General features: G+C 46.4%; 2 protein-coding genes across 2 annotated transcripts; one reads left to right on the forward strand and one right to left on the reverse strand.

The window, feature by feature from the left end:
- The first annotated feature begins 522 nt into the window (after window positions 1-522).
- On the forward strand, window positions 523-1,461 carry LOC125636357 (olfactory receptor 52P1-like). The gene has a single exon (XM_048849313.2). The coding sequence runs from the start codon at window positions 523-525 to the stop codon at window positions 1,459-1,461; it is 939 nt and encodes a 312-aa protein (XP_048705270.2).
- Window positions 1,462-15,851: 14,390 nt separating this feature from the next.
- Window positions 15,852-16,790, reverse strand: LOC125636383 (olfactory receptor 52P1-like). Its single transcript, XM_048849359.1, has one exon. The coding sequence runs from the start codon at window positions 16,788-16,790 to the stop codon at window positions 15,852-15,854; it is 939 nt and encodes a 312-aa protein (XP_048705316.1).
- Window positions 16,791-25,986: the final 9,196 nt, after the last annotated feature.

Below are 25,986 nucleotides of genomic sequence, written 5' to 3' on the forward strand. Positions count from 1 at the left end.
TGTCTGAACCCCTCTAATTCTGCAATATCCTTTGTGAGAAGGGTGCGATGCCCAGTACTACACAGAGGATTCCAGAGGATGGTGAAACATTGATCTCATGGCATTGTATTTTCTGCATAATTTCCCATCCCACTCCCCTTGGATCCCAATGTTTTGCTTAGTCTCTGTCCATGATTGAACTGTGAACAGGGTTTCCCAGAGCTGTGTACCATGACACCCAGGTCTCTGTCCTGAGTTCATACAATTAAATTAGAAACTTCCCAGGTGTTTGAAGACTTCAACCATTTCCCTCCAATGGGCATACAAGTTGCTGTTATTGACATTGAAATTCATCTGCCATCATGCTGCCCATTCACCTGGCTTCATTAGCTCCCTCTGGGGTCTTCTTTGGACTTTACTATGACCCCCCATTCTAGATGTTTAATAACCATAAAATATTTCCATACTATTTGCTCAGTGTCCTTCTCTCCCTTCACAGGAACCTAGACCATTTCTTAGCCCAACTGATGCATCCACCACCTCATGGCAGCTCTCAACTTCACCCCCTCTGACCCTTCAACGTTCATGTTAACGGGAATCCCTGGCCTGGAAGCTGCTCATGTCTGGATTTCCATTCCTTTTTCTACATTCTACATTATTGGCCTGTTGGGAAATTTCATGGTTCTGTTTGTTGTAGGTAAAGAGCAGACCCTGCACAAGCCGATGTTCCTGTTGCTCTGCATGCTGGCGCTCACGGACATCTGCACATCTACATCCATCGTGCCAAAGGCACTGTGTATATTTTGGTTCAATTTGAAAGGCATTACCGAGGGTGGCTGCCTCACCCAGATGTTCTCACTTCATGTGGTTTCTGCTATGCACTCAGCCGTCCTTGTGACAATGGCCTTCGATCGCTACGTTGCCATATGTAACCCTCTCAGATATGCCACCACCCTCACCAATGCACGAATAGCTAAGCTAGGGCTTGTGGGTTTCATGAGATCTTTTCTCTTCATTCTTCCACTGCCCTTGCTCCTGAGCAGGCTGCCATTCTGTGCCAATCGCATTATCCCCCACACTTACTGTGACCACATGGCTGTGGTGAAGATGTCATGTGGGGACACCACAGTCAACAGGATATATGGCTTGGTGGTTGCCTTTGTAGTCGTTGGGTTAGACCTGATGCTTGTTGCCCTGTCCTATGGTCTGATTATCAGGGCTGTCCTCAGAATATCCTCCAAGAAATCCTACCAGAAAGCCCTGAACACGTGCACAGCCCACATCTTCGTGATGCTGATTTCTTGTACTCTCTCCCTCTTCTCCATTCTGACACACCGGTTTGGTCAAGGCATCACTCCCCATGTTCGCATCATCTTGGCCAACCTCTACTTCCTCATTCCCCCCATGCTCAACCCTATCATTTATGGGGTCAAAACGAAAGAGCTTCGTGAGAAAATGGGAAAATACACCTGCAGAAGATGATCGCTGGGGGCATGGACTTTAAACCTGTATGACAAGATGGAGAAATGACATCTCCTTGTTAATCCTGGGTGCTCTGTCCCAGTTTGGTTGAGCTTAGCATTGTGGAAGTTCACAGTCCGAGAAGTTCCTCACACCTAACTTCTTATTACTGTATGAGATGGCATCCCAGAGACTGGTATCATATTAAACATTTTTCCTGTGCTATTTTATTATGGGGTGAGAGCAGTAAACCTGACATTTTTTATTTGGCCCTTGAACATATTTCATTACAAATGAAAGCTTGGTCAAGGAAGCTTCCTCTCAGATTCAGTATTTAAACACAATGAAGGCACCCACCGAAATGATTCACCTGTGCAAAAATACTGACGAATTTACAACCCTTCAGCATTAAAGAAATTAATGGAAAATTTTAGTTGTTTTTTTTTTCCATTGTGCTTCAAAGAAGGATTTTGGAAATGGTAAATGCTGTTTCAAAACTGCTACAGTCCAAAGACACAGACCTGTACAATGCAGCAGGACTACTTCCCATAGACACTGAACTTGTAGCTAATTTAAAATTGAGTTCAAAGAAACCAAACGTTCAGCAGGTAAATGATCAGAAAATGGGTCAGACAAATCAAATCTGAAGAGAAGTGTTTGAGAAAGGCAAAAAGGCAGGGGAGCAGCTTGTTTTGTGGCAGACCAGGTAGGAAAGCAGAGCTGCTACTGACATCTGTAGGGGAGATTAGCTGAGAGAGACAGAATCACCCCCAGAACAACTGCCCAAGGTTCCCTCCGTGAGGGAAGGGAGGCCTGCTGAAGGGACATCCTGAGAGGGAAGCATTTGTCATAAATATAAAGGGAAAGGTAAACCCCTTTAAAATCCCTCCTGGTCAGAGGAAAAATCCTCTCGCCTGTAAAGGGTTAAGAAGCTAAAGGTAACCTCACTGGCACCTGAACAAAATGACCAATGAGGAGACAAGATACTTTCAAAAGCTGGGAGGAGGGAGAAAAACAAAGGGTCTGTGTCTGTCTGTATGCTGCTTTTGCTGGGGACAGAACACGAATGGAGTCTTCGAATTTAGTCAGTAATCTAGCTAGGTATGTGTTAGATTATGATTTCTTTAAATGGCTGAGAAAATAGCTGAGCTGAATAGAATGACTATTCCTGTCTGTGTGTCTTTTTTGTAAGTTAAAGTTTTGCCTAGAGGGATTCTCTATGTTTGAATCTAATTCCCCTGTAAGGTATCTACCATCCTGATTTTACAGAGGTGATTTCATTTTACTTCTATTAAAAGTCTTCTTGTAAGAAAACTGAATGTTTTTTCATTGTTCTAAGATCCCAGGGTTTGGGTCTGTGGTCACCTATGCAAATTGGTGAGGATTTTTACCAAACCTTCCCCAGGAAGTGGGGTGCAAGGGTTGGGAGGATTTTGGGGGAAAGATGTTTCCAAACTACGTTTTTTCAGGAACCCAGATAAAGTTTGGTGGTGGCAGTGGAAGTCCAAGGGCAAAGGGTAAAATAGTTTGTATCTTGGGGAAGTTTTAACCTAAGCTGGTAAAAGTAAGCTTAGTAGGTTTTCATGCAGGTCCCCACATCTGTACCCTAGAGTTCAGAGTGGGGGAGGAACCTTGACAGCATTCATCTTTAAACTAGGATTTAAACTAAGTTTGCCGGGGGATGGACAACTAAGCCCAGAGCTAAGTGGATAAGTGGGAGGAAACACAAGGAGGAGTGTACAACAGGGGAGGCCTCCTGAATCATACTGAGAAAGTAGGGCAATCGGCTAGTTACCTAGGTGCTTGTACATGAACACAAGAAGCCTGGGAAGATTGGAAGTCCTGGCAGAACTGAAGTTTCTGACATAACAGAGACTTGGTGGGGTAGCTCACATGACTGGAGCACTGTCATAGATGTGTATAAACTGTTCAGGAAGGACAGGCAGGGGAGAAAAGGTGGAGGAGTTGCACTGTATGTAAGGGAGCAGTATGACTGCTCAGAGCTCCAGCATGAAACAGGAGAAAAGCCTGTTGAGAGTCTTTGGGTTACTTTTAGAAGCAAGAGCAACAAGGGTGATGTCTTGGTGGGCATGTTCTATACACCACAGGACCAGGAGGATGAGGTAGATGAGGCTTTCTTCGTACACTTAACTAAAGTTTCCAGAATACATGCCCTGGTTCTAATGGGGGACTTCAATTACCCTGACATCTGCTGACAGAGCAATATAGCAGTGCACAGACAATCCACAAAGTTTTTGGAGAATGTTGGGGACAAATTCCTGGTGCAAGTGCTGGAGGAACCAACTAGGGCCCATTCTCCTCTTGACTTGCTGCTCACAAACAGGGAAGAATTGGTAGGGGAAGTAGAAGTGGGAGGCAACCTGGGCAGCAGTGACCATGAGATGATTGAGTTCAGGATCCTCACAAAAGGAAGAAAGGAGAGTAGGAAAATTGGACCCTGGACTTCAGAAAAGCAGACTTTGACACCATTAGGGAACTGATGGATCACCTGGCAGGCTAATATGAGGGGAAAGGAGTCCAGGAAACCTGGCTGTATTTTAAAGAAGCCATACTGAGGGGGAAGGACAAAACCATTCCAAAGTGCAGAAAGAATAGCAAATATGGCAGGTGGCCAGCTTGGCTTAACAGTGAGATCTTCGGTGAGATTAAACTCAAAAAGGAAGTTTATAAGAAGTGGAAATTTGGACAGATGACTAGGGAGGAGTATAAAAATCTTGTGAGAGAATGCTGGAGTGTAATCAGGAAGGCCAAGCCACAATTTGAGTTACAGCTAGCAAGGGACGTGAAGGGTAACAAGAAGGGTTTCTACAAGTATGTTAGCAACAAGAAGAAGGTCAGGGAAAGTGTGGGATGCTTCCTGAATGCGGGTGAAAGTGACAGATGATGTGGAAAAAGCTGAAGTACTCAATGCTTTTTTTTTGCCTCAGTCTTCACAGACAAAGTCAGCTACCATACTGCTGTTCTGGCCAGCACAGTACTGGGAGGAGGTGGGCAGACCTCAGGGGTGAAAAAGCAGGTTAAGGACTATTTAGAAAAGCTGGACATGCACAAGTCTATGGGTCCAGACCTAATGCATCTGAGGGTGCTGAGGAAATTGGCTGATGTGATTACAGAGCCATTGGCCATTATATTTGAAAATTCATGGCAATCAGGGGAGGTCAAGAACAATTGGAAAAAGCAAATATAGTGCCCATCTTTAAAAAAGAGAAGGAGAATTTGGGAAACTACAGACCTTTCAGTCTCACCTCAGTCCCTGGAAAAATCATGAAGCAGGCCCTCAAATAATCCATTTTGAAGCACTTGAAGAGGAAGGTGATCAGGAACAGTCAACATAGATTCAGCAACGGAAGTCATGCCTAACCAACCTGATTGCCTTCTATGACAAGACAACTGGCTTTGTGGATATGAGGAAAGTGGTGGACATGATATATCTTGACTTTAGCGAAGCTTTTGATACGGTCTGCCACAGTATTCTTGCCAGCAAGTTAAAAAAGTATGGCTTGGAAGAATGGAAAATAAGGTAGATAGAAAGCTGGCTAGATCATCGGACTCAACGGATAATGATCATAGAATCATAGAATCATGGAAGATTAGGGTTGGAAGAGACCTCAGGAGGTCGTCTAGTCCAACCTCCTGCTCAAAGCAGGACCAACATCCACTAAATCATCCAAGCCAGGGCTTTGCCAAACTGGGCTTTAAAAATCTCTAAGGATGGAGATTCCACCACCTCCCTAGGTAACCCATTACAGTGCTTCACCACCTAGAGAAAAAGTGTTTCCTAATATCAACCTAAACCTCCCCTACTGCAATTTGAGACCATTACTCCTCGTTCTGTCATCTGCCACCACTGAGAACAGCCAAGCTCCATCTTCTTTGGAACCCCCCTTCAGGTAGCTGAAGGCCATTGTCAAATCCCACCTCACTCTTCTCTTCTGTAGACTAAACAAACCCAGTTCCCTCAGCCTCTCCTCATAAGTCATGTCCCCCAGACCCTTGATCATTTTTGTTGCCCTCCGCTGGACTGTCTCCAATTTCTCCACATCCTTTCTGTAGCGGGGCCCAAAACTGAACGCAATACTCCAGATGTGGCCTCACCAGTGCCAGATAGAGTGGAATAATCACTTCCCTCGATCTGCGGGCAATGCTCCTACTATTTCCATACCCTCCAGTGTATCTACCTCACCCCCCAGCTTAGTGTCATCTGTGAACTTGCTGAGGGTGCAATCCACCCCATCATTCATATCATTAGTAAAGATGTTGAACAAAACTGGCCCTAGGACTGACCCCTGGAGTACTCCACTTGATACCGGCTGACAACTATACATCCAGTCATTGATCACTACCTGTTGAGCCTGACAATAGTTTTTTTACTATGCCAGAGAGTAGATGAACTATTAGAACAGTTTTTGCTGCCACTTCAGACCACACAGATTGATACTGGCAGACACTTTTGATGCCAGAATCCTGGGAGAAGAAAGTATTTTACACGCCCTTTGGTTTGCATCAATTCAAGATCAAGACATATGGCCTCCATAGGGTGGCTGTGACTTTTGATGGACTGGAAATTACAACTGCGCGGCGTGTAAGCCTTGTTACACTGCTACTATTAATTGAAGTGTTTTCCCCCATATCTTCTGGCAGTATTCCCACATGTAATGCAGATGGCAGTACATTGAACACCGAAAAGAAAGCCACCATCAGTTGCTAGCCTGAACAGTTTGCAAGACTCAGTTTGCTCTGACAGTCTGATCCCCTGGTTTTGGCAAAACATTTCTTCACTCCCGGGGACGGTTCTCAAGCTGAAGTTCTCCAGGGAGTATTGTCTGCTCTTCCCACTGCTCATGGCGCCGAGTGAATTGTCTGGGAGTCCTGCCAACCTGAGAGTCCACAGGGACTGTACAGGAGAATCATAATAGTTGCTGTTCAGCATTCTGAATGTCAGACGTGAGATTCATTCACTGATTCTCAGGACTTTCCTTTCTTGTCACTGTACGGAAATTTCCTCGCTCTGCTGAGCGGGATTGTGGTGAGTTGCCTGTTTCTGCCCTGAAGTTTGTGCAAAGGGTTCTAGGGTTCAAGTCATAGAATCATACACTATCAGGGTTGGAAGGGACCTCAGGAGGTCATCTAGTCCAACCCCCTGCTCAAAGCAGGACCAATCCCCAACTAAATCATCCCAGAGAGGGCTTTGTCAAGCCTGACCTTAAAAACTTCTAAGGAAGGAGATTCCACCACCTCCCTAGGGAACCCATTCCAGTGCTTCACCACCCTCATAGTGAAATAGGGTTTCCTAATATCCAGCCTAAACCTCCCCTGCTGCAACTTGAGACCATTACTCCTCATTCTGTCATCTACTACCACTGAGAACAGTCTAGATCCATCCTCTTTGGAACCCACTTTCAGGTTGTTGAAAGCAGCTATCAGATACCCCCTCATTCTTCTCTTCCGCAGACTAAACAATCCCAGTTCCCTCAGCTTCTCGTCATAAGTCATGTCTTCCAGTCCCCTAATCATTTTTGTTGCCCTCTGCTGGACGTTTCCCAATTTTTCCACATCCTTCTTGTAGTGTGGGGCCCAAAACTGGACACAGTACTCCAGATGAGGCCTTACCAATGTCGAATAGAGGGGAACAATCATGTCCCTCTGTCAAGATTCCTTCCCCACTCTGAACTCTAGGGTACAGATGTGGGGACCTGCATGAAAACCTTCTAAGCTTACTTTTACCAGCTTAGGTTAAAACTTCCCCAAGGTACAAACTATTTTACCCTTTGCCCTTGGACTTCCACTGCCACCACCAAACTTTATCTGGGTTTACTGGGAAACATAGTTTGGACACATCTTTCTCCCCAAAATTCTCCCAACCCTTGCACCCCACTTCCTGGGGAAGGTTTGGTAAAAATCCTCACCAATTTGCATAGGTGACCACAGACCCAAACCCTTGGATCTTAGAACAATGAAAAAGCATTCAGTTTTCTTACAAGAAGACTTTTAATAGAAGTAAAGGAATCACCTCTGTAAAATCAGGATGGTAGATACCTTACAGGGGAATTAGATTCAAAACATAGAGAATCCCTCTAGGCAAAACCTTAAGTTACACAAAAGACACACAGACAGGAATAGTCATTCTATACAGCACAGTTCTTTTCTCAGCCATTTAAAAAAATCATAATCTAACGCGTACCTAGCTAGATTACTTACTAAAAGTTCTAAGACTCCATTCATGTTCTGCCCCCAGCAAAAGCAGTATACAGACAGACACAGACCCTTTGTTTCTCTCCCTCCTCCCAGCTTTTGAAAGTATCTTGTCTCCTCATTGGTCATTTTGGTCAGGTGCCAGCGAGGTTACCTTTAGCTTCTTAACCCTTTACAGGTGAGAGGATTTTTCCTCTGACCAGGAGGGATTTTAAAGGGGTTTACCCTTCCCTTTATATTTATGACACCCTCAATCTGCTGGCTATGCCCCTACTTATACATTCCAAAATGCCATTGGCCTTCTTGGCAGCAATGGCACACTGTTGACTGATATCTAGCTTCTTGTCCACTTTAACCCCTAGGTCCTTTTCTGCAGAACTGCTGCCTAGCCATTTGGTCCCTAGTCTGTAGCGGTGCATGGGATTCTTCCATCCTAAGTGCAGGACTCTACACTTGTCCTTGTTAAACCTCATCAGATTTCTTTTGGACCAATCTTCTAATTTGTCTCAGGCTCTCTGTATCCTATCCCTCCAGCATATCTACCACTCCTCCCAGTTTAGTGTCATCTGCAAACTTGCTGGGAGTGCAATCCACACCATCCTCCAGATCATTAATGAAGATATTGAACAAAACTGGCCTGAGGACCAACCCCTGGGGGACTCCACTTGATACCGGCTGCCAACTAGACATGGAGCCATTGATCACTACCCATTGAGCCCGACAATCTAGCCAGCTTTCTATCCACCTTATAGTCCATTCATCCAGTCCATACTTCTTTAACTTGCTGGCAAGAATACTGTGGGAGACCGTATCAAAAGCTTTGCTAAAGTCAAGGAACAACACATCCACCGCTTTCCCCTCATCCACAGAGCCAATTATCTCGTCATAGAAGGCAATTAGATTAGTCAGGCATGACTTGCCCTTGGTGAATCTATTTTGACTGTTCCTGATCACTTTCCTCTCCTCTAAGTGCTTCAGAATTGATTCCTTGAGGACCTGCTCCATGATTTTTGCAGGGATTGAGGTGAGGCTGACTGGCCTGTAGTTCCCAGGATCCTCCTTCTTCCCTTTCTTAAAGACGGGCACTACATTAGCCTTATTCCAGTCGTCCGGGACTTCCCCGGATCGCCATGAGTTTTCAAAGATAATGGCCAATGGCTCTGCAATCACATCCGCCAACTCCTTTAGCACTCTCAGATGCAGAGCATCCGGCCCCATGGACTTGTGCTCGTCCACCTTTTCTAAATTGTCCCGAACCACTTCTTTCTCCACAGAGGGCTGGTCACCTCCTCCCCATGCTGTGCTGCCCAGTGCAGCAGCCTGGGAGCTGACCTTGTCCGTGAATACAGAGGCAAAAAAAGCAGTGAGTACATTACCTTTTTCCACATTCCCTGTCACTAGGTTGCCTCCCTCATTCAGTAAGGGGCCCACACTTTTCTTGACTTTCTTCTTGTTGCTAACATACCTGAAGGAACCCTTCTTGTTACTCTTAACATCTCTTGCTAGCTGCAACTCCAGCTGTGATTTGGCCTTCCTGATTTCACTCCTGCATGCCCAAGCAATATATTTATACTCTTCCCTGGTCATTTGTCCAATCTTCCACTTCTTGTAAGCTTCTTTTTTGTGTTTAAGATCAGCAAGGATTTCACTGTGAAGCCAAGCTGGTCGCCTGCCATATTTACTATTCTTTCTACACATCTGGATGGTTTGTCCCTGTAACCTCAGTCAAGATTCTTTAAAATACAGCCAGGTCTCCTGGACTCCTTTCCCCCTCATGTTATTCTCCCGGGGGATCCTGCCCATCAGTTCCCTGAGGTTGTCAAAGTCTGCTTTTCTGAAGTCCAGGGTCTGTATTCTGCTGCTCTCTTTTCTTCCCTGTGTCAGGATCCTGAACTCGACCATCCCATGGTCACTGCCTCCCTGGTTTCCATCCACGTTTGCTTCCCCTACTAATGCTTCAGGTTTGTGTTCAGCAGGTCAGGAAGAGCACTGCCCCTAGTTGGTTCCTCCAGCACTTGCACCAGGAAGTTGTCCCCTACCCTTTCCAAAATCTTCCTGGATTGTCTGTGCCCTGCTGTATTGCTTTCCCAGCAGATATCAGGGTGATTGAAGTCTCCCATGAAAACCAGGGTCTGCGATCTAGTAACTTCTGTTAGTTGCTGGAAGAAAGCCTTGTCCACCTCATCCCCCTGGTCCGGTCGTCTGTAGCAGACTCCCACCACGACATCACCCTTGTTGCTCACACTTCTAAACTTAATCCAGAGACTCTCAGGTTTTTCTGCAGTTTCATACCAGAGGTCTGAGCAGTCATACTGCTCTCTTACATATAATGCCACTCCCTGACCTTTTCTGCCCTGCCTGTCCTTCCTGAACAGTTTATATCCATCCATGACAGTACTCCAGTCATGTGAGTTTTTCCCACCAAGTCTCTGTTATTCCAATCACATCATAATTCCTTGACTGTGCCAGGACTTCCAGTTGTCCCTGCTTGTTTCCCAGGCTTCTTGCATTTGTGTATAGGCACTTGAGATAAGTTGATGTTTGTCCTGCTTTCTTAGTATGAGGCAGGAGCCCTCCCCTCTCACGCTCTCCTCCTCGTGCTTCCTCCCGGTATCCCACGTCCCCACTTACCTCAGGACTTTGGTCTCCTTCCCCTGGTGAACCTAGTTTAAAGCCTTCCTCCCTAGGTTAGCCATCCTGCTTGCGAAGATGCTCTTCCCTCTCTTTGTTAGGTGGAGCCCGTCTCTGCCTAGCACTCCTCCTTCTTGGAACACCATCCCATGGTCAAAAAAATGCAAAGTCTTCTCTCCAACACCACCTGTGTAGCCATTCGTTGACTTCCATGATTCAACGGTCTCTACCCAGGCTTAGGAAGGGGTAGCGATCCGAGGGCTTGATAAGTCTCGGCAGTCTCTCTGTCACATCGTGAATCCTAACTTCTGGCAAGCAGCAGACTTCTCTGTTTAACCGGTCGGGGCGGCAGATAGATGACTCAGTCGCCCTGAGGAGAGAGTCCCCAACCACCACCACTCGCCTCCTCCCCTTCGGAGTGGTGGTTGTGGAACCCCCATCCCCAGGACTGTGCATCTCATGCCTTCCAATCGGCGGAGTCTCCTTCTGTTCCCTTCCCTCAGACGTATCATCTAGTCCACTCTCCACATTAGTACCTGTGGAGAGAACATGAAAATGGTTGCTTACCTGCATCTGCACTGCTGGTATATGGACGCTCCCCTTTCTTCTTCTGGAGGTCACATGCTGCCAAATTTATTCACCGTCCTCCTGTCCCCTCTGCGCAGCCTGCTCTGAATCTTCAGAAAGTTGTGCCCATAGAAGCATATCCTGCCGTCTGTCCAGGAAATCTTGTTTCTCTTATGCAACACAGGGTCGATACTTGTTTCTCCAGACCTTTGAACCTTCTCTTCCAATGTGGAGACCAGCTTGCACTTTGTACAGACAAAGTTGCTTCTGTCCTGTGGAAGGAAGACAAACATGGCACATCCAGTGCAGGTCACAACAGCTGAATGCTCCCCATCCATATTACCTTCCTTCTCCGAGCTTCCTCTGGAGTTGTAGAAACTACTCAGAGAAGCAGGCAAGATGTAAGCCTCAGTGGGCTTTCTTCCCAGGCAAACTCCCTCTGTTAGCCTCTCTGCTGTTCGCCGTTCGAACCATCTGAACAGGAATTCTCCAGCACGGTGACTTGAACCGTGTTGATTGTCTGAATCACCAAGGGATTTACCTGATAAAATTGGAACTACCAATGTATTGGAAATAATTTACACAAATATTTGTTTTTAAGATCAGTTCCTTGTGTCTTACTGTGTCCTTATATCTGTCTCAGTAGCTTCCTTTTTTTGTGTTTTTTTTCCTCTAGTTCGCTCAAGCTTTCCAATTCAGCAATTTCACTGCACTGTTAGGGAGTAGAGCCAGAGCCTATGCAGTGGGTATCCGTGTTACACGAGGGTTCACAACAAGAATGGGCCACACACTGGCCAGAATCTGCTGTCACATTCTGCCTTCACAGGGTCACTCCAGATTGAAAGTGGCTTCCCTGAGAGCAAAATCAGGGCCCATGCATTTTCAAATCCCCACCTTTCATGACAGATCTGAAAATGCCACATAAACTGGGAGTTTCCTTCAGGATCTCTCAGCACAGTAGCAGAAAGGCACTCTCTGTAGCAGGACCCGATGCTGTAATTATCACAGCTCAGAGCTGAAAGTTAAACACTAAGGGTGAAATCTTGGCCCCCGTTGGGATCACCCTAAATCCACATGTAGAAACTTAAATAAACTGTCTGAGTTGCATGGACCATGAGCCTCCAGTGACTTCAACTGGAGTCATCCCATGGTCTCTAAGGATGGGTGAGCTCGTTTGTACTATAGGAGAGCTGACAGGAGAGGAAAGTTTCTGAAATCTCAAACTCACAGGCTTAAAGTCTCAAAACAATTAGGATAACATTTTATTTAAGGGAGAGAGAGGGGTCTGCTCTCTCCATGCCCCTGCATATCCGGTTCTGGAGAAGACGAGAAGCACCAAAAGGCAGTAAAAATAAAAACATGTTTCTGGCTTACAGGAAACCAGGAGGGGTTGGAAATCACATCAAGGGAGGTCCAGGAATGTACTGTGTGTGTATGTGGGGGTGCTGTGTCCACATCACAGTGGTGAATGGGCAAGATACAGTCTGGACACCCTGCCTAATGCACAGACCGAAGAGGCATAACAAGGCCTCAGGAGACAGGGGGGTGTCTCAGACTGTAACATAACATGGACCATGCTGTAGCAGATTGTCTGTGACAGCATCCCCCATCCAGACCATCCCTCCTCTCATGAGCAATCTCACTACAGACTCATGGGAACATGAGCAATTGCCAGCATGGAAAAACAGCTCAGGAAAATGTTTCTGTGTTTCTAATGGGCTGCAATATGTTAAAGCTTTGTGTCATTTTGAGGAAGAGTTACTCATGCTGGCTCCTTTTAGTCTCTACGTCTTCTCTCCCTCCTGCCAGGTCTGTCTCTCTCTCTTTCCCTACACAGGCTAAGCTGCTGCTGGGAGCCCCGGAAAGGCAGTTCAGGCTGATCTCACCCTTTTCCCAGTGCTGGCACTGAGATTAACCTTGTATGAGGAGATATTTCTGTGAGCTGTTGCTGTGGGGTCTGGCACCTTGTTTTGATCCTGAATGAGGGGTATCACTGTGTGGCAGAGGTGGGAGCTGTGCAATCTGGGAACATACATGGACAGGTGAGCAGTGTGAGAGGTTGAGGGAGCACACAAGGTGTGTACTTGGACAATCAGGGAGCAATGGAGATTGTGGAGGCAGGCAGATGGTGTACACAAAGAAGGAGGCAGTAATGGGATTTGTTGGGGTAGGCAGAGGGGTTTACACAGAAAAGTGGGCAGTGCAAAGGGTTGGGGGGCAGGCCCGGGGGTGTACACAGAGAAGCAGGCAGTGCTGGAGGTTGTGGGGGCAGGGAGTGGGGTGGAAACGGACAGCCAGGAAGAGCTACTGAAATTCAGTTTTTCTTTGTGATTATTGGCATTTCACCAGTGGAAAGAACCATTGATCTTTGCTCCTCAGTTGGTTCAATCTCCCATCATACTGTGACCCCCTGTCGATACTCTCCTTCCCCATCCCAGGCTACCCCGATTCCAGCAGCACCCTGGTCGCCAGTGTCTTCTCCAGGCTCCACAGCCATTCCTGGCTCACACAATCTCCAAGCTGCCCCACGCTCCGCACAGCTCTTCCTCTGCGGGGAGTGAGGTGTCTCCTGTCACACCTGCTCCCTTGGCTGGGGGTTGAGGGGGAGATCAGTGAGTGTGTCTCTCCAGTGAGAAATCTCACACAGAGAGTGGCAAATGCCAAGGTACCTGTGCTATCGCTCTTGGTGCACCTATACAGCTTTGGGGACTGCTACACAGGAACAACTCACAAGCTGAGAAGTTTGCACATTGTATAATGAGAGTGGATCACTCTGGGACATGTGAGGACCTAGATAAATACAGCTGCCATGTCCAGGATACACTGGCAGCTGCCTGAAACAATGGGCCACCAGGACAGAGATGTTAAACTCAGGATGCTCTGGGAACAGTTTCTAGCCAGCTCTGTAAGTCATTTATGGTGAGGGTTGTACATACATTCTGCTGTACGGAGATTTTATGGGGTCAAATCATTATTTTTCTCACCTAAAATGTTCATCCATGTAGTGCCTCATGGGATCCCTCATCCTTGTGAAATATACACCTAGTGTAACATTACCAAGACGCCACAGTCACATGAAAATTTCTCCCCTTAGGATAAATTCAACACGGTCATGAAAGGAAAAAAATGCCTTCTGTAAGCTCAGGCACGAGCTTGCAGACAAAATGCCTCCAGTTGACTCCTGAGGACATGTATAACACAGGCTGGAGAATTTTCCCAAAATTATTCCTAGAGCAGATCTTTTAGAGAAACATCCAACCTTGATTTAAAAAATTTCAGTGATGAAGAATCCACCAAGACCCTTCGTAAATTGTTCCAGTGGTTAATTACTCTCACCGATAAAAAAATGTATACCTTATTGTGACAGATTTATGTTACCAATTTGCTTGTGTGATTAGGCTGAGGCCAAAGGAGCTTTAGGGGAGGAGATGAAGGAGCAGACCAAGTGACTAAGTTTAAAGCTTTATTAACCAAATAACAGTGGTAAGTTCTGGGTGTGCCCCACGTCACTCAGAGGGAGGAAGAAAGTGCCCTAACCCACTTTCATGCTTACACACGCACAACCCAAGGCTGGCCAAGCCTGGGTATAATGTAAGAAGAAGAAGAGGGAAAGGGTAGAGGAGAGTTCTGCCCTGTGCACAGGTTGTCTAGGGTTCGCTGTCAATTTCCGACTTGCTTCAGCTTTTGGGAGGGATTTAAGCCCTGGGTTCTTCCGGGAGCATTTTTGTCCAGGGACCTTTGTCCCCCGTGCTCTCAGTACCAGTCTGAACCAGCCTTCCGCGACTCCCTTAGTTTCCCCAAAACACACTGGTTTCAGGGTCGCAAGACTGTTGTTTTTTAACTTACTAACCTTTGCAATTTTACTAGTTTTGCAACCCCTTCAGTTTTGTCTGGCTTAGTTTTCCTCTCTCTCGGCTGGCCAGGGTTGAGATACAGGCTTCTGGCTGTTTGGCAGCAGAGAGCTTGTTCGTGTGCACTGGCCTTGGGCTGCAGTTTTGTTCCTTATTTTTGGGCCTAGCTGGATCATTGTTTTAACCCATTCCTTTCTCCCTTCCTCCCCATTTGGTGGTGGCAGTGTACCCTCCAAGGGCAAAGAAATTGTGTTTTGGAGAAGTTTTAACCTAAGCTGGTAGAAATAAGCTGAGGGGTTCTTTCATGCGGGTCCCCACATCTATACCCTAGAGTTCAGAGTCGGGAGGGAACCCTGACACCCTATTTTACCTGTTTCACAAACTCCAACATGAAATCTCAACATCTACTTTTGCCATCTTTGACAATGGGAACAGGTAGTGTGTATTTTGAAAGTTCCAGCTGAAAAGCGACTCCAAAATCAACTGTGAAAATTGGTAAGTTATTTGACTCAAAGTTGATGTCATAGTTTAACACAACAATCCAGTTCTCAAAAACACAGAGTTCCATAACTCTCTCCAACAAGCTCTAGTAGAATCTCCTCAATTCCTGCAACAGTTTTCCCATATTAGCACTTTCAAACAGAAACATTTGATGTATTCTCCAGGCTTCCTGAAGGATTGGAAGTAGAAAAATCAGCTAAATTTGGATCACTGCAAATATGATAAAGAAGTTCAGCATTGTAATTTCTTTCTTTGTCTTTGGCTATCTGAAAGTGTAGCTTCAGTTCATCAAACAGATCAAGAATCTTGTTCACACAGCGTCTAATGGAAAGCCACCCTGTGTCGAAAATCTGCAGTATCTTCTGGTGGTCTGGAAGTCACAGAAAGGCCAAGTAACAGGGTGTGTGGGGGTGGGGGCTGACAGATAATGCTGAAAGAGGTAAGGTGATGGTCAGAGAGAGGGAACTCACCAGTGGAGAGAGCAGTCCTTGGGGATGGAGTGATAAGACAATAGGTGTGAAGAACTTCTCAGACTGTGAACTTTCATATTGCTGAGCTCATCCAAATTGGGACAGAGTACCCTTGATTAACAAGGAGACATCTTTCCCTCTCTTGTCAGACTGGTTTAAAGTCAATGGCCCCAGGCAATTACATTCTGCAGATGTATTTGCCTACTTTTTCACGAAGCTCTTTGGTTTTAACCCCATAAATGATAGGGTTGAGCATGGGGGGGATGAGGATATAGAAGATGCCCAAGATGATGTGAATGTGGGGAGCAATGGCCTGACTGAATCGATGGGTCACATTGGAGAAGAGGAAGGAAGTATAAGACATCAGAATCACACAGATGTGGGCTGTGCAGGTGCTGAGAGCTTTCTGGTGGGCTTCCTTAGAGGAGATTCTCAGGACAGCCCTCATGATCAGACTGTAGGACAGGGCAATGAGGGTCAGATCTAACCCAATGACTAGAAACGCCATCGCCAAGCCGTACATATTGTTGACTGTGATGTCCCCACACGATATCTTTGCCACAGCTATAGATTCGCAGTACATGTGGGGGATAACGCGGTTGGCACAGAATGGCAGCCTGCTCAGGAGCAGTGGCAGGGGCATCATGAAGAGAACAGCTCTTGTCAAACCCACTAGCCCTAGCTTAGCTATTCGTGTGTTGGTGAGGAAGGTGGCGTATCTCAGAGGGTTACATATGGCAACATAGCGATCGATGGCCATTGTCACAAGGACGGCTGAGTGCATAACAGAAGCTGCATGAAGGAAGAACATCTGGGTGAGGCAGCCACCCACAGTAATTCCTTTTAAATTGACCCAAAATATACTCAGTGCCTTCGGCACAACGGAGGTAGACATGCTGATGTCTGTGAGCGCCAGCATGCAGAACAGCAGGAACATCGGCTTGTGCAGGGTCTGCTCTTTGCCTACAACAAACAGAACCATGAAATTTCCCAACAGGCTGATAATGTAGAACATAGAGAAAGGGATGGAAATCCAGACATGGGCAGCTTCCAGGCCAGGGATGCCTGTTAGGATGAATGTTGAAGCATCAGAGGGGGTGAGATTGAAAACTGCCATGAGGTAGTTGATGCATTGATCTGGCTCAGAAATCTCAAGGTGCCTGTGAAGGGAGAGAGGCACATTGAGGGGGGTTAAACACTTTATAACACATAGTACAGTAAATATATTCTAGTTATCACCAATCTAGAAAGGGGGGTGAGCAGTGAGGTGGCAATATTTACAGATGGCACCCAATTATTCAGGTCATAGCCAATTACAGAAAGTCCTCAGAAGGAGATAACCAATCCAGGTGAATGGGAACAGTAACTACACATTCATTTCTACATCAATAACTGCAATGTGTCTGCCCATTGGAGGAAAAACCTTGAACTATTCAAATACCTTACAAGATTCTAATTTAACTGTATGAACTCAATAAAGGGATCTGGGCATCATAACACATAGCTCTGTAAAACCCTACTCACCATGCAAGCACGGCCAGATATTAGGCAAAAACCTTGGGATCCAGGAGAAGTGGAATGGGGAATCATACAGAAAACTTAGTCAGACAATGTTTCACCCTCCTTTAGATTTCTCTGTGCAATACTGAGCACCCTTCTCAAACCTGACATTGAGGAACTAGAGTGGTTCAGGGAAGGGCAGTGAGAATGATCAAGGGCCCGGGGCTCATATGGACTGGGACTGGCACTGTTATCTTAGAAAGGAAATGAATAAGAGGGGAAATGAGGAAAGTGAATAAATTACTGACTGGTGGAGAGTAGATCGAGAATGTGTTCTCCCTCTCATAACACATGAACAAGAAGACATTCAATTAAGCTGAATTGTGGCAAATTCAAAACAGATAAGAAAAGAGTGCTTTCTTCACTCAATCCCTAATTAGACTGAGGAACTCATTGCCACAAGAGGTAGTTGAGGCCATGAGGTAAGCAAGCATAAGGAAGGGTTTGGAGGGATAGCTCAGCGGTTTGACCAGTGGCCTGCTAAATCCAGGGTTGTGAGTTCAATGCTTGAGGGGGCCATTTAGGGATATGGGGCAAAAATTGGGGATTGGTCCTGCCTTGAGCAGGGGTTTGGACTAGATGACTTCCTGAGGTCCCTTCCAACCCTGATATTCTATGATTTACATGGATAGTGAGACTATGCAGTTACAATAGTTACAGCTAAATAACCATTTTGGAAAGCCCATATGCCAATGTGTTTCAGGAGAAAAGCCAGTCTCTAGCTGTCAGGTATTAGGGTGACATCCTCATCATGGTCAAGTCACCCCCATCCATCTACTGCTGGGTTTCTTACACCTTCTTCTGTAGCTCCTGATGTTGTCACTGTCAGAGAGAGAGGACACTGGACTTCATGGGTTTGATTCATGATGCAATTTGTATGTTGGAAAGGAGCCAAGTTTCCCTGATGGAAACAGACATTATCATGCTGGGCTATGACTTTATGCTTAACAGAATGGGGATGAAGGGCACATGAGCCTTGATATTTAGGGCTATAAGCCTGCATCCCCTGTTGCTTTTTGTGAGACATTTTCTTACTGGCATCCAGCTTTGTCTGAGACATAAGTTACAGGTGTTAACTGACAAGTGTAAGCAGAAAAACGTGTCAGCAACTCATGTGTTTACCCTTCTCATGACTGAATATTTATGAAGTTTACAGGTGATACTAAAATTGGGGGATTGTAAATAATAATAATGAAGAGGGAAGGTCACTTATTCAGAGCAATCTAGATTGTTTAGTAAACCCGGTCAAAGCAAACAGCATGTGTTCTAATATAGCTATGTAGATATCTACATCTAAGAACAAAGAATGTAGGTGATGCTTACATGATGGGGGACTATCGTGGGAAATGCAATGATACTGAACAAGAATTGGGGGCAAGAAGGGATAATTAGCTAAACATGAGTTCCCAGTGTGACCCTGTGGCCAAAAGAGCCAATGTGATCCTGGGATGATAACCAGAGGAATGTCAAGGAAAGGTAGAGAAGTTATTTTACCATTCTATTTGGCACTGGTGCGACTGCTGATGGAATCCTATGTACAGTTTTGGAGTCTGGGATTAAAGATGGATGTTGATATTCTGAAGAGGGTTCAGAGAAGAGCCACAAGAATTAGTAAAAGATTAGAAAATTTACCTTATTGTGATAGACTCTAGGAGTCAATGTATGTAGTTGAACAAAGATAGTTAATGGGTGCCTTGATAACAGTCTGTAAGTACCTACACTGATACAGAGGTGTAACAGGATCCAATGGCTGAGAGATGAAGTTAAAGAAATTCTGAAAGGAAATATGGAGTATATTTTTAAAATGCTGAGAGTAAGTATTAGACCAATTTATGAAGGTTCATGGGGAATTCTCCATCACTGAGGATTTTTAAATCAAGGTTGGATGTTTCTCTAAAAGATCTGCTCTAGGAACAATTTTGGTGAAATTCTCTGTGCTGTACCAGAAGTCAAACTAGATGATATAATGAGTCAGCTGGAGGCATTTTCCTTGCAAGCTCATGCCTGAGCTTACTGAAGGCTTTTTTTTCTGTTCATAACCATGGTGAATTTAACACTCTGGATAGAAATTCTCATGCATTTTTTGAGCCTTGAAAATGTTACACTAGGCTGAGGGATCCCCCTATGAGACACTTCATGGATGGAGATTTTGCAGGAAAAAAATGATTTGACCCCCATAAAATCATACAACCCTTCCCATTCATAACTAACAGAGCTGGCTAGCAAATCATCCCAGAGCATCCTGGGTTTAACATCTGTCTCACAGTGGCCCACTGTTTCAGTCAGCTACCAGTGGTTCCTGCATGTGGCAGCTGTATTGATCTAGGCCCTCACATGTCCCAGGGTTGCCCGCTCTCATTATATAATGTGCATATTTTTCAGTTTGTGAGTTGTTCCTGTGCAGCAGTTCCCGAGGCCACACATATTGTGTATGGGTGTAGCAAGAACAGCAGTACAGGTGCCCTGGCATTTACCAGTCAGGTGTGTGAGATTTCTCATCGGTGAGATTAGCCCCAGCCCCTCTGATTACCCCCAGCCAATGGAGCAGGTGTGATGGGAGGCACCTCGCCCCCTGGAGAGGAAGAGCTGTGGCGAGCTTGGGGAGGCTCAGAGGTGGTGAGGGCGAGGGATGGCTGGGGAGCATGGAGAAGACACTGGCGACCAGGGTGCTCTTGGAATCGGGCAGCCTGGGATGCGGAAGGAGAGTGCAGACAGGAGGTCAGAGACTGAAGGAGCTGAAGAGCAAATATCAGTGGGTTTTTTTTTCCATCAGTGAAATGCCTGACGTTACTTAATTAACGTTCAAGAACAACAGTTGCAAACACCCAGGCTGCAGTTCTGTGGCTTGCCACGGGAAAGAGATCTGAGACCTGCCCAAGTACACTCAAGGCAAGGGATGGTCCCTTGGACCAACAATTACAAAGAAAAAAATCACTTTCACCAGTGTTACCCACTACCCCCAGCACTACTCACCTGTGCCTTTCTACGCCCTGATGGCCCTGACAACCCTTAGTGTTGCCTGTTTCTCTGTGTACACCCCCTGCCTGCCCCCCCACAACCTCCAGTGCTGCCTTCCTGTGTACATCCCACTCCCTACCCCACAATCCCCACTGCTGCCTGCCTGTCCACGTACCCTGCCTGCCTGCCTGCCCCACAACTCCCAGCACTGCCCGCCTCTCCATGTAGCCCCCCCCCCCCCCCACAACTTCCAGCCCTGCCACACAGTGACACCCCTCGCCCAGGTTTTTCAGGCTGGTTCCCCCCCTTTCCCCTTTGCAGGCAGACACTGAGTCTAACCTAGTCTGAGGAAGTATTTCTGTGAGCTGTCACTGTGGGTGAAGGAAACCCCAGCAGCAACAGCAGCTCAGCCTGTGCAGGAAAGGAGAGAGGGACAGACCGGGTGGGAGGGAGAGAGGACGTGGAGACTAAAAAGGAGCCAGTGTGAGTAACTCTTCCTTAAAATGACACAAAGCTTTAATGTACTGCAGCCCATTAGAAACCCGGACATACCGTCCTGAGGCTGCTTTTCCACGTTGGCAGCTGCTGACGTCACAACAAGCCTGTGGTTGCTCACAGGAGGATGAATGGTCTGGCTGGGAGGTGGTGTCAGGACAATCTACTACAGTGTGATCCACATTTTGTTACTGTCTGAGACACCCCCTTTCCCCAGGAGGCCTCATTATGCCTCTTTGGTCTGTGCATTAGGCATTCTGTCCATTCCCTATTTCACCCAGTTTCAGGTCTCCGTGCTACTGTGACCTGGATGCTACATTGTCTCTGCGCCCCGCCTTTTCCCTGCACACACACACTGTGCATTCCTGGGACTCCTCCAATGAGATTTGCAACACCGCCTGGTTTCCTCTAACCCAGAGACATGTTTTTATTTTTATAGCCTTTTGGTGCTTCTCGTTCTCTCCAGACCCGGAGATACAGGGGCACGGAGAGAGCAGACCCCTCTCCCTCCCTGAAAAAAATCCTTATCCTACCTGTTTTAAAACTTTAAGCCTGTGAGTTTGAGATTTCAGCAACTCTCCTCTCCTATCAGTTCTTCCTTGGTCCAAAGGAGCTCACTCATCCTTAGAGGCCACAGGACAAGTCCAGTTGAAGTCACTGGAGGCTCATTGTCTGTGTAAATGAGGCCTTTTACTTAAGTCATTACATGCGGATTTAGTGTGATCTCAGTGGGGCCAATGTTGCACTTTTAGTAGTTAACTTTCGGCTCCCAGCTGTGAATATCACAGCTTTGGGTCCTGCTACAGAGAATGCTATTCTGTTAGGGTGCTGAAAGACTTTGAAGGAAATCTCTCGTTTATGTGGCATTCTGAGACTGGGCATGAAAGATGGGGATTTCAAAACACGTGGGCCCTGATTTTGCTCTCAGGGAGGCCAGTGTCAATCTGGAGTGACCCAATGAAGGCTGAATGTGAGAGCAGAATCTGGCCAGTGTGCCACCCATTCTTGTTGTGAACCCTCTGGTAATACAGATACCCACTGCAGAGGCTTTGGCTGCACTACCTAACAGCGAACTTGAATTGGGAAACTTGAGCACACCAGACAAAAACCACACCACGCAAAAAAGGGAAGCTTCTGAGACAGATAGAAGGACAAAGTGAGAGACAAGGAACTGATCTTAAAAACAAATATTTATCTAAACTATTTCTAATACATTTATAATTCCAATTTTACCAGGTAAATCCCTGGGTGTTTCTGACAGTACTAAAATGCTGTGGTGAATTCCTGGTGAATTCCTGCCCAGATGGTTTTTGACATGCACCCTGGAATTCTTCCTGAGACCTTAGCACTAACTTTCATGCAGAAACAGGTAACTCACCAAAATCCCACTCAGCAAAGAGAGGGAGTCTCCTTAAAGCGACAGGAAGGCAGAGCACTGAGAATCAGTGTATGAATCTCACATGTCTGGCATTCGCCATGCTGGACAGCAACCTTTATGATTCCCCTGTACCGTCACTGCAGACTCTCAGGCTAGCATGGCCCCCGGACAATTCCCTCAGCTCCATGAGCAGCAGAAAAAGTAGAAAATACATCCTGGAGAACTTCAGGTTGAGAGCCTCCCCCAGGAGTGACGAAATAATTTGCAGATAGCAGGGGCTCAGATTGTCATGGCAAGCTGAGTCTTGCAGACCGTTCAGCCGTGCAGTGAACTATGGCTTTCTTTTCTGTGTGTAATGTACTGCCATCTGCACTATGTGTGGAAATCCTGCCACTAGATACACTACCAAAATAATTTTCAATTGATCGGAGAAGCACAGTGCTCCCTACAGCCCATGCAGTTGTAATATCCAGTCCATTAGCCTCTGAAAAGTCACTGCCACGCTGTGGAGGCCAAATAATGTGATCTTGAATTGATGCAGGCTGAAGGGCGTGGAAAAGGCTTTCTTCTCCTAGGAGTCTGGCATCAAAGGTATTTGCCAGTATCCCTTTGTGAGATCCAAATTGGATATATATTTGGCAGCTCCCACAAGTATTAATAGTTCATCTACTATCTGCATTGGGTAATCATAAAATTTTAATACAGTGTTCATCTTTCAGAAATCGATGCAGAAACAGATTGTGTTATACTGCATCAGAATTAGTACAGTGGGACTTCTCCACTCCCGTTGTGATTCTTTCACCACTCCCAGGGCTGGAGTTCATCTCACATGGTATCCCACATTTTATGAGGAAACAGCCATGGAGTTTGCCTGATCTGTTGCCCTGGGGCCATTTCAATATGGTGGTATTTTAGGTAGGTGTACCCTGCTGGGGTGAGAACCTGGTGGTAAAAGAAGCAAACTACTACATCTGGATCTTCTGTTTGGGCTACAGTCCCTGCCCCGTGCTTGTGTCATAGGTGCCTGGGAACGTAATTTGGGCTCCAAAGGATATGAGTGTGACAGGTTGTCACACCCAGGGTGCAGTCTGGGATCCAAGGGAACTGCTGTACCCGTCTAACCACCCAGCTGGGCTGGCCCTTTTTTCACACTTCTTCGCTGGTGATTGTATCTCTACAGGCCCTGTTATCACCCAACATGACAGCAGACGGTGCCACACACCCAACTGAGTTACCAGAGGGCTTTCCTAAACCACTCAAGTACAAACAACATACATCAACCAATTTCCCAGTTCCAAAGGCTCACCTCCACTCCCCCGACTGGAGTATAAACCCAAATGTATACTGTCTTTCAATGCACAGGGATCTGTAGAATGTAAGCTCCTTAGTACTGTTCACCCTCCCCTCGATGTGGGAAGGACATGCAACAAGCCTGTGTTAACCAAGCTGAGATTTTCCCCAGATACTTCACTCAAAGGCACACTTGTTTAGATAATGAAAAAAAGAAGTTTAACTGGAAAAAGACGGATATTAAGCGATTATAAGTGATAGCAAAAAGATCAACGCAGATTACCTAGCAAATAAAAAAAAACTACAGGCTACAAAAATTGGATACAAGAGAGATTAGATATGAATTAGGACTTTCTCACCCTGGCTCATCATACAAACAGTCCACCAGGTTTCCCTACAAAGGCTGTAAATGCTTTTAGCCTGGGACCAGCACTTCCCCCAGTTCAGTCTTTGTTCTGGAGTGGTAAGGAAAACCTCTGACAAGGGAAACCTTAAAAATGTCATCTTTATAAGAACATAAGAATGGCCATCCTGGATCAGAACAATGGTCCATCTAGCCCAGTATCCTGTCTTGTGACAGTGGCCAATGCCAGGTGCTTCATTGGGAATGAACGGAACAAGTAATCAGCAAGTGATCCATCCACTGTCTCCCTTTCCTAGCTTCTGGCAAATAGAGGCTAGGAACACTTCAGAGCATGGTTTTGCATCCATGCCTGTCCTGGCTAATAGTTCCATGAATTTATCTAATTCTTTTTTGAATCCTGTTATATTTTTAGCCTTCAGAACATCCTCTGTCAAGGAGTTCCACACAGTCACTGTGCATTGTGTGAAGAAATACCTCCTTTTGTTCATTTTAAAGCTGCTGCCTATTAATTTCATTTGGTTCTTGTATTATGAGAAAAAGTAATTAACATTTTCTTATTTTCCTTCTCCACACCAGACATGATTTTATAGACCTCTATCATATTCCCCCTTAGTTGTCTCTTTTTCCAAGCTAAAAAGTCCCAGTCTTATTCATCTCTCCTCGTACGGAAGCTGTTCTCTACCCCTAATCATTTCTGTTGCCCTTCTCTGTAACTTTTCCAATTCCAATATATCTTTGTTGAAATGGGGCAACCAGATACGGATGCAGTATTGAAGATGTGGACATACCATGGATTTACATGGAGGCAAGATGATATTTTCTGTCTTATTATTTTCCTTTTCCTCGTGATATTGGGATGTTCTGGTACCACTTAATAGCGGAATTTGTTTGCATGAGTACTCAGTAGTTAGCACCTCTTAGGAATGTGTATTTCTGCAATATAAGCCCTATTCTTGCCAAATTCTGTGAGGAGGTAGAAGGTGCAATAATCAAAATGAGCCCCAGAAAGGAGTAGATGTGATTCAGAATATCACTTGGAGGTATTTGAAATTAAGGGGAGTAGATATGGATAAATGAGATGGGAGACACACTGATGAATTGATCAAAGAAATGCAAAGGATGGAAGAAGAAATGTTTAAGGAGCAGTGTAATGCTCCCTCACTCTCCCACTCAGAGGGAGGCCACTCAGGCTGGTCCTGTCTGGCCAGGACCAAAGTCCGCAGGACAGCCAAGAGCCCACAACAGGGCTGGGTGATCAACAGTCATCGTCAGGCTTTAGCCTGGGTTTGGGTGGCTCAAGCTGTCAGCTCTTAAACAGAGTCTATAACTGAGCTGGGGTCTGGGATTGAGGAGTCTCAGGCAGCCAGCAACAAACAGTCTATCAGGGCTGGCTTTAGCCTGGGCAGGTCTCCGGCAGCCAGAAAAGCAGCAGTCTGTAAGGGAGCTGGTAAGGGAGGCTCCTCTTCAGAGCTGGAGCTTCTCTGAACAGTGTAGGGAGTCAGCCACCTCTCAGTGGGGTGGCAGGGGGACACAGGACCACCCTACTCCACCACGTCCCGGCCCACGGCCCTGGCAGGGGCACGGTTGGCTGCCCCTACGTCGGCGGGGATCCAGCTGCAACATGCCTACTGAGCCACACCTGGCTCGGCAGCCGGCTGCTCTGTGGCTGCCCCTGGGCCACTTCCTGCCTCCCCGGGGTTCGGTACCTGTGGCCTCCAGGCCTCCTCCGGCTCCTCGGGGTACACGGCGGCAGGCACTCCAGGCCAGTCCTCTTCGGCATCTGGGGATCGGGAACAGCCAGGTGAAGATTCCTCTTGGGGACACAGCAGAACAGGCAGAGCGTCCTTCTCCACAAGCTCTCCCCGAACTGTGTTTCAGGGCTGGCCTTTTATACTTCTGGCCACGCCCTAGTACTTCTGGCAAGGGGGCAGGGTGATCTAGGCTCCGCCCTCCAAGGAGAGTGTAATGGTCCCTCCCTCTCCCGCTCGGAGGGAGGCCACTCAGCCTCACTAGAAGCAGAAAAAGGTTGCAGCTATGCAACCTGAGGATTCAGAGAAACCTGCTCTATAGGGAAGCCCTGATGACAAGTTGCTCCGACTGGATATGGGTCCTCAGGAGTGGGAGATGGTAACTAGATTAAGATGGGATTCAAATGGGAGGCCTAGGACAACTGTCATTGTGGGAGATAATGGACCCAAAGATGGATAGTGGGGCTGGTGTAAATATTGTAAATAGAAGTTGTGATTTGAGTCGATATATATCATAGAA

Source organism: Caretta caretta, chromosome 1, assembly GCF_965140235.1.
Source record: "Caretta caretta isolate rCarCar2 chromosome 1, rCarCar1.hap1, whole genome shotgun sequence".
In the NCBI taxonomy this organism is placed as follows: domain Eukaryota; kingdom Metazoa; phylum Chordata; order Testudines; family Cheloniidae; genus Caretta; species Caretta caretta.